This window comes from Procambarus clarkii, chromosome 35 (genome assembly GCF_040958095.1).
Source record: "Procambarus clarkii isolate CNS0578487 chromosome 35, FALCON_Pclarkii_2.0, whole genome shotgun sequence".
Classification (NCBI taxonomy): domain Eukaryota; kingdom Metazoa; phylum Arthropoda; class Malacostraca; order Decapoda; family Cambaridae; genus Procambarus; species Procambarus clarkii.
In genome coordinates this window covers 9791403-9811019 of record NC_091184.1, presented here as the reverse complement: position 1 = coordinate 9811019, position 19617 = coordinate 9791403, and the positions used below count along the sequence as shown (strand labels likewise).

Sequence of the window (19617 nt, the reverse complement as noted above, 5' to 3'; positions counted from 1 at the left end):
GTTAACAGATGGAATGCATTAGGAAGTGATGTGGTGGAGGCTGATTCCATACACAGTTTCAAATGTAGATACGATAGATCCCAGTAGGCTCAGGAATCTGTACACCAGTTGATTGACAGTTGAGAGGCGGGCCCCAAAAGCCATAGCTCAAACCCCGCAAGCATAACTAAGTGGGTCGTGACTGCTACCAGGGTTCTTCTCCTAGGCACACGTTACTTTTGTACAACTCAAGCGTCACAATTCAAGAGCACACTAGTAATAACAGTTACACAACCTGGGATCCACACGGATCCGCTAAGAACCTGGAGGCCGTACGAAACTTGGTGCCTCCAGTTTCGCATTTCATGGGTTAAGACGTACGTCGCGATTACCCAGGACACTGGTTCGATCTTCGTTCAGCTCCATAGTATTTCTCCTCTATATCTATATATTGATATGTCTATGTCTGTGGTGGAGGGAGACGAAAAGGGAAGAGAAGGGGACGAGTGACAGAGGGAGAAGGGGAATGGAGGCGGGAAATGGAAGAGGAAGGGGGAAGGGAAGGTAAGGGGGGTAAGAAACAGACCGATTTGGGCACCCCTTCTAGTGTATATATAATCTATGAGAGCAGTCTCAATATAATTTACAGAAGACTTGAAAAGTTAGCTAGAGTAGGCTTCTGAGCATCACATGCAGGGGAAATTGTAAATTTTCAGTTAACCAAGTTCATGGATGAACATGATAAATCTTTTGATCAATGTTTCTAAAGTATCCAAAGATTTCTTCAGCATTTTTACGTTGGGGGATAATTCATTAAGAGATGTTTCAAGCGTTAAATAAGCTAATATATTGTTTACCAAATGTGTTCACCTGGCCATGTCATCTTTTTATATTGCGAGTGCTTATTAATCTAGTAAAATTTTGATGGTGTGTTTATTTGAATGATGCAGTAAAGATATTGATATCAACAGAGTCAATGATAACGGTCACGAAGTCTGCCAACCAGTGTCGTGTTGTGGGGTTGGAAACCATCGAGCAGTATAGAGCCTATCTCCACCACACAGAGAGCAATTGTACTAACATGGTAAGTCTCTTGTATTTGATTTTAATTTATTGTGTACCTTATACACACCCCGTCGACGGTAGTGGAAAATGTTACAGAAACATAATGGACACAGAACCGAAACCCCAAATTTCAGTAATCTAAGCAAGTAATTATTTTGTGAAGCTGCCCGAGTACATTAAACTGTGCAAAAAAAGTTTTTATGTACATATCAATAGTCTAATAAACCACTTGTGCTATAAAAACGTCCTACATTAGCAATTTACATCTGTGGTGATGTAGTTACATGCAAGAGTGGTAGCAGTTGTGGAAAGTTTACAGCCGTGTAAAACGCACTCATAACAAGTAAACTCTTTTACCTGTTCAGTAACTTCATATTTTAGTGGTAATATTATTTATAATATTTCAGTGGTTTAGTGTAGTAATGTGCATATTACTACACATATGCAGCACATATAATCTGTTGCGTTTTGAGGCGTTTACATGACTATGTCGGTTACTGTTAGTACAGCCTGTTGTCTTGATTTGCCACAACGTACAAAATACAAAGTGTTAAACCTATAGCACCAAACCTTTGTTAAACCTAAACAAAGTGCTAAAACGTACGAAGCCAAGCAACCCTCCAAACCCAACATTGAATGCATTGACTTTTTACCTCATGAGCGTTACTAATCATGATTCTCAGATCTTTCTCGCATGCAGATTTAGCAATTTCGATATTGTCCTACTTATATCCAGTAACTTATTTCCTAGGCTCAAAGCCCTATATTTTTCAGCACTAAACATTATCTGATAATATTTCGTAAATTTTATAAGCCTATTTAGATCGCCATGTAGGGATTTTCAATCTTCTGATTTTATTTCCCTCCCTATTTTTTGCATTGTCTGCAAATTTCAAAAGGTTCTGGTCAATCCTGTCTAAATTTACAGGATTTACATATAAATATTAAATCAGATTTGACGTCATTTTGAAAATCATGCCCTTGTAGAACACCCCTTCAAAAGTTAATACCTTGTGGCTTTAACTTTCTAACGAATTTTTTCCTTGAGACATTATCAAAGGTTTTGATGAAATCAAGATATTAAATGCTGAAAGCCTTCCCACCATCAGCTGAAATATACCAGAAAAGAATGAGCAAATTTATTAAACATGAGCAACCCTATATAAGTGAAACCACGCTCGAATCTTTATCAATCTAACTTTTTCAAAATATAAACAAATGGCTTTTGCGTAGTAATATTCCTACAATTATGTTAATCTAATTGGCTTGTAGTTCAACGCAAGTGATCTATCTCATTTCTTAAAATTCCGCACAACATTTGCAACCCTCCACAACTCCGGCACTTTACTCGACTCCTGTGATTTATTAATGAATTCAAGACATGGGCACCTAAGCTATTTACGTTCTTTGAGGACCCTGAAAACACTTCGTCTAGTTCTGGGGACTTGTCCAGCTTTAATTGTTATACTTTTGCGTCATTTGCGTCACAGGTACAGTTTGGAGGGAAGCCGCCCGCTCCCGGTGACGGAGCCAAGTTTGTGTGTCTGGACAAGAGGTTCAACATTAAGCCCGGCAACTGTATCGTCTTCTCCTTCGGTGTCAACAACGAATGGTCCTTTGAGGATGATTTTGCCAAATATGGCTGCAAGGTGAGAGACGATGATGAGTAATGTATCCAACTATTGATACACAAGCCCACAAGGTTATCTGTAAGGTTCAAGTGTGTTTATTGAGACAAGAACAAAAATACATCTCAAAGGGATAGAGTAGCTTAGGCTATTTCTACCCCTCGCTGTAAGGTTAGGCATGATGGACTAGAGGCGGTACTTTGTTACAAACCAGCATGAGGCAACTTCACCCGACCTCACCATCCAGCTGAACTCCTGCCCCGACACTTCCACCCCATCCCACATTAGGAAATGGGGTTTATTGCATCAGCTTGCAATAGATAACTAGTCACAAAGCACAAGACGAAATCGACAGAATCACAAAATTGAAATAAACTGGTGTATCCAAAGTAAAAAAATGACAAACTTCGTATAACTAATAATAAAATATTTTTTGTTTAAGCAAAAGTACATACATACAAGAAGATTTTAATATTCATCGATGGACAAGAACTATGCTTATAGCCACTAATACGCAGAGAATATTCCACAAAAACTATTCACGATCTCCTACATCGATTTACGCGTCTCACCGGCATCCAGTTTACTATAAGTAAAATTTGACGAAAACTTGAGAAAACTAACACAAGTTACCCCAAAACATATGGCACACAAATCAACTATGTAGACTAAGATACTCAATAAACATGCACGAAGAATCACTTACACAAACCTCTCATACTCCCACTCATCATAGATCTTCAACACACTTAAAAGACTTCTCTATCAGTAAAAGCCTTTATCAAATAAAATTTACAATCACTTAATACATACTGGAAAAACTGCAGCAGAAAAACAAATAAACAAAGTAACTATACACCATGAACACCACAATACTTCTCAATGATATACTCAAAGACTCTGAAACACACACAATCTTTTTAACACAATACACGACCCATCTCCACAATCCAAATACACAAAAAATGCCTCCACCTGGACATGTGGACCTAACAACTTTTTTTTTGTATAATTGAGAATGGATATGACAATGACAAGTGTACCGTTATGTGTGTATCACGCACCACTGTGTGCACGGTGAAGGTGATGCCCAGTACCAAAAAGCACGTTTTTTTCCAAACAGACCACTCAAAGTTAAGCCTTTGATCCTTCAAATAAAAAAAAAATTTTTTTTTTTCACAAACTGTTCTTTAACCTACTTTCATTTAACACATCATCATCCCTCTGAAATAATCTTTTCTTTGTTTACTTGCTTGCTTGCTTGCTTAGCCAGTGGTTCCAAGTCAGATCCGTGTCTACCGCTAGGCGGAGGTACAAATGTATCTAACAGAATACGTTAAGTCGCTAGTACATACCAGGCATCTACGTACTGGTGCTACAAACTTATTACCTTTCGTCTACTGCTAAGAGCACGGTTGACCCAGACAGGGTTTACCAAAGTTGCTAGTTCATGCTATTGCCAAGTTGAGTAACTTTTCCCAACAGGTGTGTACCTGAGTTTACATTAGCGAACTTAGGTACACACAGCACTGTACTGCTACCCTATATATGCACCTTAAATTGTTTATGCCCAGCATCTACTGCTGGTGGAGTTCTTCTCGAGTGAGACGTCTTGAGCAAAGGCTTGTGTGGCGGTTCTCGTCATATCTGTTTCTGCAGTTCTGCTTGAAGGTGTTAAGAGTAATGTGGTTAAGATGGGATGAGGTGTGGAGTAATCCTAGCAGGCAGTATGTGCTTTTTAATTAGTGAATATTTATTTTGTATTTTTTTATTTATTTTATATTTTTTTGTTACTTCATATAGTGGCCGGTATGTAAATTCAGCCTGCCAGGTTTTACTTTAACACACTGTTGGGGTTTTGTGGTGAATGTGCACAGCTTATCCCACATTGGTGGAGATAAATAAGCCATAAACATTTACTATTAATTTCAATTAAATTATACCACATATGGTGGATTAGACTACAGTGTAAGGTTAATACTACATTCTACTGTATTGTAAACCACGGGGTTAGTAAAAAGTTATGGGTTCTCATCTGGGAGGTTGATGTGGCCTGATTGGGCAGTGTGAGCTGTTCCAACGTCTGTGTTAGATGGGCCACATGTGGTCTTAAGTGCTGGGCCATGTAATGGCGTCTGTAGGGGCAGCCAGATCATGCATGTAATCATCACAGTTCATGCAAGTAGTCAGCTCAACTAACATCTCCAGATCACAAGTTTACCTGTAAAAGAATGGGCTATAACAATAGCTCCATTAACATATATAATACAGGTGTGACATGTAATAAATGGGGATTGTGAAAAGAGAAGGTCAGGCTTACCCTAGCATAGGGGGGGGGGTCCGTCTAATTACCCAAAGCCACTCAAAGCTAATTAAACTAACTAAAAACCACTCAAAGCTTTCCATATCAGCAAATACTACACAATGAAGAAGAGCTCTAATATCACTTGTATACTGTACAGATATAATTAGCACTTCCTGTTTTTAATGTAAGGTTGTTGTGGCAATTCTCGGTTGGTTGACTCATAATTTGGAGTCTATGACGAGGTGTGCTTGTCGCGATTCTCTACAAGAAGCATTCTTGAGTCTTGTTTTTGTACACAAAGACTGGCGCATCCCTCCCTCAGGCGTCTTTCGTTCCAAAATTTCTTGGTTCCTATTGTCTTAGGGAGGCAAGCTTCAGTTTTATAGTATATCTGCTGATTATACCCAGTCCTAGTGAACACTTTTTTATTAAGTTTAAACACTAGACTGTTTAAAGAATATGTGATGTCTAAATATGTTTGTTGTTATGACGACATCATGAACCCATTCTCTTTAAAGTTTTGGTAATGGCTAACTATAGAAAATTAACTACATCTATGATGGTTACTATGTTAACATGTTGTGTGTCTGATTCCCGACATGAGGTCAGTAAGGTATAGGTGAGCGATTGTTACAATGGATATTGTGAAGCACTGGATGGGGTACCCGGTGGTGCCTGGGTCGACCTCAAAAGGTTTTGTCATTTAGGCATTGGGAGCCCCCAAAATGCATATCTGCCATTACAACATGCATTTTGCATGTCAATATCTGAATACTGAATATTATATTATGAAACTCTATGTACCTTAGCTCCAGACCTCATAATAAGGGGTCACAACGGAGAGACTCCAACCCACATATGGCAGTCTGTTAACACACAACAGTCACCCTGCAAAGTTCAATAAGGCTAGCCTCAAGCGTCTGGAATCCAGCCTTTTTTATAAAATAATTTATTAAAAAAGGTAATTTTTATATAAATTTAGTAAAATGATAAAAAGGAATAACTTTTGTTTTCCTTCATTCTTTAAGGTGTAGAGTTTGACGTTTCCATATTAAATACTTATATACCTTTAAATTTAATATACTATTTGCAAGTAGGGACATTACACTTTACTATCTGATCTTTCGGCATGATACACTAGTTAACTTTAGACCGATTTATTATTAACAAGTGTTTTGAGATTTATAACTAACTAATCAAATATGTGTAGGCGTGATTTAATTCCAAATATGTGTAGGCGTGATTTAATTCCAAATATGTGTAGGCGTACGATTATTTTTGAGATCCTGTGGTCAATTTGTTAAATTTATAAGCAACAGGCATGAGTTTATTTACCTGAGAGCCACTAACACTAGTGGCCTCGTTGAGGACAGGAAGCCGGCGGGTTGTCGAAGGTCCCCCCCCCCCTCCCATTTGCCTTTATCTTTTCCAGCTCTACCTTAAAAGTTAGCAGTTTTGGCGGGTAGGCCTGATCGTATCATTCACCTCTACTTGCTCCTCTCAATAGGAACCGGTGCCCTAAATGAACGAACACCCCCTCCAGTCCGTCTGAAGTACTCCCAGGCTTTGTTACCTATAGTTTTTTGTTGCCTACGTCAGGTAACTCACTTGTAGGATGGTCGTCTTCCCTGTCCTCGCCTGCTGTCGTCCTGTAGGTCAGTGACGCGTCTGGCGTCTTCTGCCTCCCTCCTGGAGAGCATTCAAAATTTGACGCCTTGCTATTGGCTACCAAATTTACGTCATACGTTATCTCGTGTCTGATTGGGTGCAGCATGACGCCCTAACTCCACCGCCCCCCAACGATCAGATTCTCGCCTCACATCATGGAGTCATCACTTTCCTACGAGAACACTGTTAAAGCTAAGACGTACACGAATTGTACTACTAAATTTTGAATATGGAATACAAAAATGCTTGAACATGCCTAGGTATAGAATATCACATATATGTACTATATCGGGCCTAAGATAATGTATATTAGGCCTTGGACAGGTTAGGCTCTTGAATTACTTTTCCACTTTTTTAGTATGCATTTGAGCTAATTCATGCTATAAAACGTGAACTTTTGGGGATTCAACATTCTATTTTTGAACGATTGACCAAATAATTACTATACAAAATAGGAGGATGGGCTGGAATTTTCTAGATGAAATGCCATATCATCTTTCAGCCCCCCATAGCGCTGAGAGTTGGGGTTCTTACACACATTTTTATATACCAAAATACATAAGCGTTCGGTGTATAGCCTTGACAAAATTATACAAGAATGTGTCGCGCCATAGGATAAGGGAGTACGATATTGTAACGGGGGGTGGGGGAAATAGCTCTATCTTGTCCATTATTCCACCCCCCAATTAACTAACGAGGCCGGGGGAAACAGCTCTCTCTAGTCCGTTATCCCGTCCCCAGTCAGCTAACTATTCTAGAGCACCTCCAGAGATCCTAAGGCAGCCTCTCTCGTTCAACACCTTGTAACCTAGGTATTCGACTACCTAGGTGCTAAGACTACAAGGCGTCGTCACTTGATCAGTTACCCGAAACTCTAGAGAGAACTCTAGAATACAGAATCATTGCCACAAACGTATAAGAGAAAACGAGAGGAAAGAAAAGAATAGTGAAGTAATTAGTGAGGGTTTGGGGTGAGAGGCAGAGAGGTGGGAGGAGCGAGAAGGGTCATTAGTTGAAAGTGAAAGTTCAGAGAGGGGTGGAGGGAGAGGAGTAGATAGGTAGAAGGAGAAGAGTAGATAGTAGAAGTAGAAGAGTAGATAGTAGAAGACGAAATGCTGCCACCATCCATTCATGATCATTACATACAAGACAAGGAATGGAACTTGCCTGTATCACAAAATTCTCAAAGGATGTTATCAAGAGATCATTATTAGTATGGTCCCATCTTTATCATGTACTCATTCTAAACCATGAAACCAGTAACTACAGAGGCTTTCTCATCTCAACTCAAAATCTCTAGGGAACAAAGTTAAACACAATTTAAATAATAAATTCATAATTATATTTCACATGAAGTATCATAATTTAGCAATTCAATTAAAATGTTCCAGTTTAATATGCAAAGTGAGTCATCATCCAAGAATTCGAGAACCCTACAACTTGACTGCCCCTGATCATCACACAACATATGTAAACACGACCAAGTCACCTAAATGTTCACTCACCGAGGACTGAGTCTAAGTTGAATAGAGAGGGGGGGGGGTCTGCAATTTTCAGGCAGCGTCACCCCCCGTCTGGTGACGGCCTATCTCGATGGCTGGCCTCTGCTCTGCTCCGCTGGCCGGTCTCCTATTGCTCTCTGCTCGATAGCTCTCCGAGTTTATATTGGGGAACCTAGTAGCTAACTCCGCCCACAAGTAGATAGCCTCCGGCACTACCAAGCCACTCCTTAAACGTCGGCATGTTTGAAGGCTACCCGGCTCCAATTATACGCTTAGCGGAAGCAAGGTGAAATTATCATGATCTGACCTCAGGTCACTTGGGGTCATTAACGGTTAGAGGTGTGAGATCTCAGGCAGACAACTGGCGCCTCTCCGATCCTTGTCTGTGACTCATGTACTCTATGTATGTATTAACCTAAACCAAACACTTTTACAGTGTTACAATATATTGGCTTCGTCCTTTGTTAACCCTGACATACTTGGCTGACAAGTGTAAAAAACTGTTAACTAAACCATTAGTATGACATGCTTACACCGTTTTTAAATATACCATGATGGGGGTGAGCAATATCTGTATTTAAGCTCGTTGGATGGGCAGGTGAACATACATGCCTCGGATATTAGTTTAAATTCTTGAGTTAATATAGTTGCATATAAATAAATTTAAATTTATTTGGTCGATAGGTTAAGCTTCCATTTTTAGGTTAACATGTTAACCTCCCATTTTTGGGCTAACTGTTTTAAACACCATCTTTGGGTTGACAGGTGTACGCATTCGACCCCACCATGGGTAAGGAGGATCACCAACGGTCCGCCAACGTTCGCTTCCAGGCCGTGGGCATCGCTAACTACAAGGGTACAAAGAAGATTGGTATGGATAACAGCTGGGCCATGAGAAGGGTGAGTTGCCTTATTAAGAAGTCGAAAATGTGCAATAAAGAAGATAAGGCATTTTTCACTTTTTTTAAAACAACCCATCCTTGTGTTTAGGTAGTACTTACAGTAACGATGGGACCATCGTTACATATATAGTGACGTAATGAGCAAATAGAAAGTAGAATTTGGTACTATTGGATTTGAACAAACCGGAGAAGGTTTTAGATTTATGTTGCTGATAAATCCTAATCAATGGCCACCGCTCCTGTGCTAGGTAAGTTCACTACGGGCTCACCATAGCACGTGCTACTTGCTCCGCTCCTGTGCCAGGTAAGTTACGGGCTCACCATAGCCCGTGCTACTTGGAACTTGTTCCGAGTAGCTGAATCTATAACAACAACAATCCTAACCAACCCCTAACCATCTTAGGTCTGATACACGCTATCTGAGGCCTAATATTGGTACATATATGTGCTATACTAGGCCCTAGGAATAATTAACTGTTTTTTAACTTCATTTTTTCGGACTCAAAAAAGTGAATAGTACTAAATTATACTATGTAATTGTCTATAATGTCAATATATGTACGAAGATCCACTTAGTTACAAAACGTACTATCTAAACAGGATGCGTTTTTAATATAAATTTAAATATATTAACTTACTCTAATGGAAAATTTATTACAAAATTTTTTATAATTTTGAGGTTACAAACATCAGAATATTTTTTTTGTTAAAGAACTATTTCAGAATAAGTTACTACCGCTTTGAAAGGTATTTAGCGATTTTTCTTGCAAACTTTCTTACAAAATTATGACATTTGGCAAAAGAAACAATAAACATATAACATTTTGAACAAAAAAAAAAGGATTTTACTGTGATAAAATTATATGATAAATGTTGTTAATGGGAAAATAACACAAATAAATTATGTTGTGGAAGATATAGAAGTTGGTCTGTGTTTGTGATGGTTGTTGAGTCGTGACTTGGTCGCTGTGGCGCCGTGTCTCACCCTGCCACCCTCAGTTTGGTCGCTGTGGCGCCGTGTCTCACCCTGCTATCCTCAGCTTGGTCGCTGTGGCGGCATGTCTCACCCTGCCATCCTCGGCTTGGTCGCTGTGGCACCGTGTCTCACCCTGCCATCCTCAGCTTGGTCGCTGTAGCGCCGTGTCTCACCCTGCCATCCTCAGCTTGGTCGCTGTGGCGCCGTGTCTCACCCTGCTATCCTCAGCTTGGTCGCTGTGGCGCCGTGTCTCACCCTGCCATCCTCAGCTTGGTCGCTGTGGCGGCATGCCTCACCCTGCCATCCTCCTCCCACCACTACATACTAACATATTTGCTACCACGAAATATCGTCGACTATTGCCACGAAATCATTCAGAAAGACTCCTGAATGATTCACCATCTCTTAACTTTCCTCAGGTAGATCGCTTCGAGAACTTGGTGAACCAGCTGGGACTCGCGGGTCAGGTGATCGACTACGTGAAGCTGGACGTGGAGCTGTCGGAGGTGGACTTCCTGCAGGATATGCTCCTTAACTCTCCACACGTCCTCAGGAACATCAAGCAGATCGCTATGGAAGTTCATGATGACTTTTTCAAAGGTTAGATTTTTTGAGAACAAATAATAATAATAATAGTTTAAAGTAAATTTCTATTGTGGATCCAGTATAATTATAGATTAAAGGAATGATATAAATTTCAAGTGTAAATATATTAATTCATTTACTTTGTCCACAAAAACGTTTTCATGCAATAATCTCAATGTATTTTTGTATTTATTTATTTATATTTATTCACATACACACACAATATATATATATATATATATATATATATATATATATATATATATATATATATATATATATATATATATGTATATATATATATGTATATATATATGTATATATATGTATATATATATATAATATACGTATATATATATATATATATATATATATATATATATATATATATATATATATATATATATATATATATATATATATATATATATATATCACACTATGACCCCCTCAGGATTTGAAGCCAGATCAGCGAGGGTCTCCCCCATGAACAGCACTGGTACTCTGACCACTGCATCAGCGGCCAGATATATTAAGATTTATATTTTTCATTTGGCTTTACAAGAATTGTTCCCCCAGAATGAACGTACATCAGTGACATAGTCTCCGTCTTTAACATATATTCTCATTGCCAGTGTTACTAGACCCGACTCTCATGTAATCCAACATTCACTACAACCTACCATGAACAGCCGTGGTAGCTGATGGGCGTTTGAGCGCACGATCAAGGTCACGACCTTGAGACCTCAGACAAACTGCAACTATAATAATCTTGTTTTCTCTCCTTTTAAAGGCTTTGACGTTTAGTTCCCTTTATCTGCTCCATTTGTTCTGGCACTAATCTTGTTGCAAACCTCTGTATTTTTTTAGTTTTGGCTTTGTGTTTCACAAGGCGAGGATCCCAGACCGGTGCTGCATACTGAAGTGATGATCTAACATAGGCTGCATAGATTATCTTGAAAGAGTCCTTATTTAGGTTTTAAATTATGTTCTAATGTTTCCAGTGTCTCATATGCTGCTGATGTTATCCTGTTTATTTGTGCCTCTAGTCTTAGTGATGAAGTTATATCCACTCCCAAATCATTTTGTCTCTTCATTTCATGAAGTTGTCTTCCCTTTATAGTTTAGTTTATCTTACACTTGTTGGGATTGAACTCTTGTCAGCCATTTGTCTGACCACTCCTGGAGTTTGTCAAGGTCTTCCTGTAAATTTTTATATTCTTCTCGTTTTTACATTCCTCATTATTGTGTTGTCTGCAAACATCGATATGTACGAGCTCACTCCCTCAGGTAAGTTATTCGCAAAAATTAAGAACAGCAGTCATTCTTAAACCGAACCATGGGGGACCCCACCTGTCACATTTCTGCACCACGACACCACCTGTCAGACCGTCTTGTCCTTCACTACTCGCTTACCCAGTCTTGCCAGCTTCTTTATCTATCTTGTACACCAGCATTTTAAGAGGAACCCTTATCAGTTTTTTTAATCTAGGAAGATACAACCTATCCAACCTTCTATTTCCTACTGTATTTTAGTAACCTTGTCATAGAACTCGTTCAAGTATATCAGGAATGACTCTTCCCTTTTAAATCCATACATCCCTCTCACTGGAACGTTCATCCCCGCTAAGTGCTCCATTATTCTCATCATAATTACATTCTCCATTATTATACACGAAATACTCGTCATTGAGACTGGTGGATAATTTAGTGTCTCCTGTCAGTCCTCTTTTTTGGAATATTAGGACTGTGCCTTTTCCAGAATTCTGAGAGATCTATCTGGAGTGTTTTATTACAAATTTTAGTTCTTGGATGACAGTACATGTGCAGCAATGGTAATATAAGTCTGGTTCTATTTACTTAGCCGAATTTTGTTCAACCAGACTGTTTTCACCTTATCTATAGTGCCGACCTTTCATCACCAACCTTGAAATCTCTTGAGTTTCTCACACGTCTTCTTATTATTTTATATGGCAATTCACATCCCCTCGACCTGATCACATTCTCTCTTACTGTTGTTTTATGCCCTTGTCTGCCTAATTTGTTATAAATATTTAGTTTTCTTAGTTATAATAAGATTTTTAGTAATACAAACACAATTGCTTTAATATTAAACAGGTGACCTGAGCCAGACTAGCAGACAACAAGTGTTCTGGCCCTACTTCATGCTGCTCAAGTGTCAAGACTTCCGACTGGTCCATTCCCGAAGTAATCATGGACGGTGGCAAGAGGTGATGTGGGGCCTGGAGGTCGACTGGTAGCCCCTGTCCTCCAGCGAGAGGTGGTTGGGGGCCCGGGAGGTCGACTGGTAGCACGGCCCGTCCTCCATGGAGAAGTGGCGTGGGCCTGGGAGGTCAACTGGTAGCCCCTGTCCTCCATGGGGACGTAGCGTTCGTGGGCCCAAGAGGTCTACTGGTAGCCGCCTTCCTCCATGGGGAGATGGTGTGGGCCCGGAAGGTCGACTGGTAGCCCCAGCTCTCCATGGGAGGTGGTGTGGGCCCGGGAGGTCTACTGGTAGCCTCCTACTGTCCTGCCCATATGACTACTGAACTATTACATCTAGTTTTGAGTGTTAAGATGTCAAAATGCCTTAGAAAGGAGCACCAGTGACAAGAGATAAAAGCTTAATTGTTGTTTGGGAGTGAATGCACATTTCTTTGCAGAGTTATTGAGGCTTTTTTTAGCATACTGTATATAGTCATATCATTGATTTTTAAGATGTTTGTCAATTGTTTACAATAATTTTGTATTCCACACTATTAATCATTAAGGTACGAATTCAGATTGAAGATATATTTACTTATTTATTTATAGACAAGAATATTCCCTTGGATTTTTGCGATTACATAACACTGGTGTTCTTACATTCTTGCAAACCCACTAACACGCATTGCGTTTCCCGCAGGTCTTTAATCTAACTATTAAGGCAAGAGTATTAATAGGTACAATGAAGCTAAATTTGAGTTCAACATAATAACTACAATATCAATTAATGTAAATTATTACACTGGTGAAGTTGCATGTCTTAAGTACAAGTAATAATATTGGGGATTAGTGGGTAGCACAAGATAAGTGCGAGTTTGAAGTACAAGGTAAGAAACTATGACGATGCAATTACGTACTTTTTGGTTATACTTTTGAATAAGGCATAAGTTGGACAATTTTTTAATTCATTAGAGAGCGAGTTCCATAGAGTACCTTTATTTGCATCGAGTGTTTGCACAGATTGAGTCTGATGCTAGGAATATCAGAGATATTTATTTCCAGAGATCAGCCCAAGCTTCGTCTTGAGGCAGAGCTTAATGCCTTAAGCCATAATGATACGTTGTCCACAGAGCATTCTTTTTCTCAAGTCATATACACTGATGGTTCCCTACACCGCCCCACGGGTGCAGCTGGAAGTGCAGTTGTCCTGACAATGGGCGATGGCTTATATTTTGAGTGTGGAGTTCGTATAAACAACTGGGCCTCTACCCTTCAGACCAAACTATTTGCTTTGCTCCTTGCACTGAAATGTGTACAAGTCTCCAAATTTGATACATTAATTGTAAGTGACTCTTTATCATCCTCAATTGCTCTCAACTCTTTAAGACATAATTGTAACATGCTCGTGTCTGAAGCTAGACACAAATACAACAAAATTATTAATGATGGTAACAGAGTTCATTTCATGTGGTCTCCATCTCATGTTGGCCTCCGAATGCATGATAGAGCTGATGACGTAGCCAATGAATCTGCCTTGAAAGGAAAAATTAAGCATAACTTTGGATTGTCAATGAGCAGTCTGAGAGCAGCAGTACACCAAAAAGTTCAATAAAATCTTGTAGATCTGAGCCAAAGTGAAATCGACACCAGTAATTCCATCTATCATCATACTATCATGCAAGAGGAGCCACACATCTATGGATCATCCAATAAAATCAGCAGACTTTTAGATTGAGTATAACAACAATGTAATGTAATTTTAATAATAAGTGTAATTCATTCTACAGTTATCTTTTTTCTTTATCTTTATCTTTTTATCTATTTCTTTTTCTTCACCTCGAACGAAGATGACTTGGAGAAATCCTCTTCTAATTAAACCAACATACTAGAGCACTAGTCAGAGAGATAGAAGCCCTAAACAAGAAAATAATAAATACAGAATATGCAGTCATATTCAGTGAAACATATATAAATGAAAACCTGCTACCAGTATAATATATATATATATATATATATATATATATATATATATATATATATATATATATATATATATATATATATATATATATATATATATATATTATATATATATATATATATATATATATATATGTGTGTGTGTGTGTGTGTGTGTGTGTGTGTGTGTGTGTGTGTGTGTGTGTGTGTGTGTGTGTGTGTGTGTGTGTGTGTGTGTGTGTGTGTGTGTGTGTGTGTGTGTGTACTCACCTAGTTGTACTCACCTAGTTGTGCTTGCGGGGGTTGAGCTCTGGCTCTTTGGTCCCGCCTCTCAACTGTCAATCAACAGGTGTACAGGTTCCTGAGCCTATTGGGCTCTATCATATCTACACTTGAAACTGTGTATGGAGTCAGCCTCCACCACATCACTTCCTAATGCATTCCATTTGTCAACCACTCTGACACTAAAAAAGTTCTTTCTAATATCTCTGTGGCTCATTTGGGCACTCAGTTTCCACCTGTGTCCCCTAGTGCGTGTGCCCCTTGTGTTAAACAGCCTGTCTTTATCAACCCTGTCAATTCCCTTGAGGATCTTGAATGTGGTGATCATGTCCCCCCTAACTCTTCTGTCTTCCAACGAAGTGAGGTTTAATTCCCGTAGTCTCTCCTCGTAGCTCATACCTCTCAGCTCGGGTACTAGTCTGGTGGCAAACCTTTGAACCTTTTCCATTTTAGTCTTATGCTTGACTAGATATGGACTCCATGCTGGTGCCGCATACTCCAGGATTGGTCTGACATATGTGGTATATAATGTTCTGAAAGATTCCTTACACAAGTTTCTAAAGGCCGTTCTTATGTTAGCCAACCTGGCATATGCTGCTGCTGTTATCCTCTTGATGTGAGCATCAGGGGACAGGTCTGGCGTGATATCAACCCCCAGGTCTTTCTCTCTCTCGGACTCTTGAAGTATTTCATCTCCCAAGTGATACCTTGTATCTGGTCTCCTGCTTCCTACCCCTATCTTCATTACATTACATTTGCTTGGATTAAACTCTAACAGCCATTTGTTCGACCATTCCTGCAGCTTGTCCAGGTCTTCTTGAAGCCTCAAGCTGTCCTCCTCTGTCTTAATCCTTCTCATAATTTTGGCGTCGTCAGCAAACATTGAGAGGAATGAGTCTATACCCTCTGGAAGATCACTTACGTATATCAGAAACAGGATAGGTCCAAGTACAGAGTGTGTACGTGTGTGTGTGTGTGTGTGTGTGTGTGTACTCACCTAGTTGCACTCACCTAGTTGTGTGTGTGTGTGTGTGTGTGTGTGTGTGTGTGTGTGTGTGTGTGTGTGTATTGTACAGAATATATAATATACAGTACACTGTATATATTGTACAGTACTGCCTCCTCTCTTTAAATCCCAACACACGCTAAACATTCACTCCCTTCACACATTCTCTTGTCATATTTACATGTACAAAACCCTTGTTAAATGTTAGTGTTAATCCTGATCTGAAACTCTTCCTTGATATATGTAACTGAACCCATGAACACCACACCAGTATAGATAGTTTAGTGCATTTATTATGCACCCCATACCCATCTTGTGGGCGGTTATCTTGAGGTTATCTTGAGATGATTTCGGGGCTTTTTAGTGTCCCCGCGGCCCGGTCCTCGACCAGGCCTCCACCCCCAGGAAGCAGCCCGTGACAGCTGACTAACACCCAGGTACCTATTTTACTGCTAGGTAACAGGGGCATAGGGTGAAAGAAACTCTGCCCATTGTTTCTCGCCGGCGCCTGGGATTGAACCCAGGACCACAGGATCACAAATCCAGCGTGCTGTCCGCTCGGCCGACCGGCTCCCTGGACCGACCGGCGGTAGTGGAAAGGGTTACAGAGGCACATAATGGGCTCAGGGACTGAACCCCCACAATTCATTTAGCTAAGCAAGTTACAATCTTAATGAGCTAGTTACAAAATTCAATGCACATAGTCACAACATCAATGGGTTCGAGATCGACCACAAGTACAGTTTCTAAATTAAGCAACTGACATGTGGAGAGCTAGTGTCACAATTGATGTTTGTCCTGCACACCGCCCCCCATCCAGTGGGCAGCGGTGGATAGGTTACAATCACTTAGTTACTACCTACAGTTAGCAAACTGGGGATTTTAGGCTAAGATTTCTGGTAGTAGATCATATAAATGAAATATTTACACACATCTGGAGCATCTGTTATTGAATTATCTCTGAATTCACGTATCTTTACGCACTCCATCACATAGTGATGGAGGGTGGTTATCTTGAGAGGGCCCGGTCCTCGACCAGGCCTCCACCCCCAGGAAGCAGCCCGTAGCAGCTGTCTAACTCCCAGGTACCTATTTACTACTAGGTAACAGGGCCGGGTGAAAGAAACATTTTGCCCATTTGTTTCTGCCTCCACCGGGGGTCGAACCCGGAACCTCAGGACTATGAATCCGAAGTGCTGTCCATCCAGCTGTTAGACGCCCCGCTGCGAATGTGCGAATACTTTTGTTGACACAGTTTACATTTGGTCAGGTCTACATCAGCAGGTAATGAAAATTCCCAGAGATACTTGTAACCGAATCTAAGCCGAGAAGTAGTAACATCTAGAAGTCTGCTGATTTTATTTAATGATCCATAGATGTGTGGCTCCTCTTGCATGATAGTATGATGATAGATGGAATTACTGGTGTCAATTTCACTTTGCCTCAGATCTACAAGATTTTGTTGAAGTTCTCGGTGTACTGCTGCTCTCAGATTGCTCATTGACAATCCAAAGTTATACTTAATTTCTCCTTTCAAGGCAGATTCTTTGGCTAACTCATCAGCTCTATCATGCATTCGGAGGCCAACATGAGATGGAGACCACATGAAATGGACTCTGTTACCATCATTAATAATTTTGTAGTATTTGTGTCTAGCTTCAGACACGAGCATGTTACAGTTACGTCTTAAAGAGTTGAGAGAAATTAAAGATGATAAAGAGTCACTTACAATTAATGTATCAAATTTGGAGACTTGTACACATTACAGTGCAAGAAGCGAGACAAATAATTCGGTCTGAAGGGTAGAGGCCCAGTTGTTTATACGGACTCCACACTCAAAATATAAGCCATCGCCCATTGTCAGGACAACTGCACTTCCAGCTGCAACTGTGGGGCGGTGTAGGGAACCATCAGTGTATATGACTTGAGAGAGAATGCTCTGTGGACAAAGTATCAATATGGCTTAAGCGTTGAATTTTGCCTCAAGACGAAGCTCTTGAAATAAATTAACTCAAGAAATAAATATCTCTGATATTCCTAGCATCAGACTAAATCTGTGCAAACACTCGATGCAAATAAAGGTACTCTATGGAACTCGCTCTCTAATGAATTAAAAAATTGTCCAACTTATGCCTTATTCAAAAGTATAACCAAAAAGTACGTAATTGCATCATCATAGTTTCTTACCTTGTACTTCAAACTCGCACTTATCTTGTGCTACCCACTAATCCCCAATATTATTACTTGTACTTAAGACATGCAACTTCACCAGTGTAATAATTTACATTAATTGATATTGTAGTTATTATGTTGAACTCAAATTTTGCTTCATTGTACCTATTAACACTCTTGCCTTATTAGTTAGATTAAAGACCTGCGGGAAACGCAATGCGTGTTAGTGGGTTTGCAAGAATGTAAGAACACCAGTGTTATGTAATCGCAAAAATCCAAGGGAATATTCTTGTCTATAAATAAATAAGTAAATATATCTTCAATCTGAATTCGTACCTTAATGATTAATAGTGTGGAATACAAAATTATTGTAAACAATTGACAAACATCTTAAAAATCAATGATATGACTATATACAGTATGCTAAAAAAAGCCTCAATAACTCTGCAAAGAAATGTGCATTCACTCCCAAACAACAATTAAGCTTTTATCTCTTGTCACTGGTGCTCCTTTCTAAGGCATTTTGACATCTTAACACTCAAAACTAGATGTAATAGTTCAGTAGTCATATGGGCAGGACAGTAGGAGGCTACCAGTAGACCTACCGGACCCACACCACCTCCCGCTGGAGGAAGGGGCTACCAGTAGACCTCCCGGACCCACACCACCTCCCGCTGGAGGAAGGGGCTACCAGTAGACCTCCCGGACCCACACCACCTCCCGCTGGAGGAAGGGGCTACCAGTAGACCTCCCGGACCCACACCACCTCCCGCTGGAGGAAGGGGCTACCAGTTGACCTCCCGGGCCCACACCACCTCCCGCTGGAGGACGGGGGCTACCAGTTGACCTCCCGATCCCACACCACCTCCCGCTGGAGGACGGGGGCTACCAGTTGACCTCCCCTGCCCATCTTATAAACCTCCTCCACCTCTTGCCACCATCCATGATTACTTCGGGAATGGACCAGTTGGAAGTCTTGACACTTGAGCAGCATGAAGTAGGGCCAGAACACCTGTTGTCTGCTAGTCTGGCTCAGGTCACCTGTTTAATATTAAAGCAATTGTGTTTGTATTACTAAAAATCTTATTATAACTAAGAAAACTAAATATTTATAACAAATTAGGCAGACAAGGGCATAAAACAACAGTAAGAGAGAATGTGATCAGGTCGAGGGGATGTGAATTGCCATATAAAATAATAAGAAGACGTGTGAGAAACTCAAGAGATTTCAAGGTTGGTGATGAAAGGTCGGCACTATAGATAAGGTGAAAACAGTCTGGTTGAACAAAATTCGGCTAAGTAAATAGAACCAGACTTATATTACCATTGCTGCACATGTACTGTCATCCAAGAACTAAAATTTGTAATAAAACACTCCAGATA

At 40.0% G+C, this 19617-nt stretch overlaps 1 protein-coding gene across 1 annotated transcript in view; it reads left to right on the top strand.

The window, feature by feature from the left end:
• Positions 1-19617, top strand: part of LOC138371353 (uncharacterized) — a 47240-nt gene that overhangs the window by 7624 nt on the left and 19999 nt on the right. Inside the window, exons 3-5 of the mRNA XM_069336140.1 lie at positions 951-1063; positions 2535-2693; positions 8913-9047. Of these exons, the coding sequence (XP_069192241.1) occupies positions 951-1063; positions 2535-2693; positions 8913-9047 (407 nt within the window). The remainder of the gene's footprint in view (positions 1-950; positions 1064-2534; positions 2694-8912; positions 9048-19617) is intronic.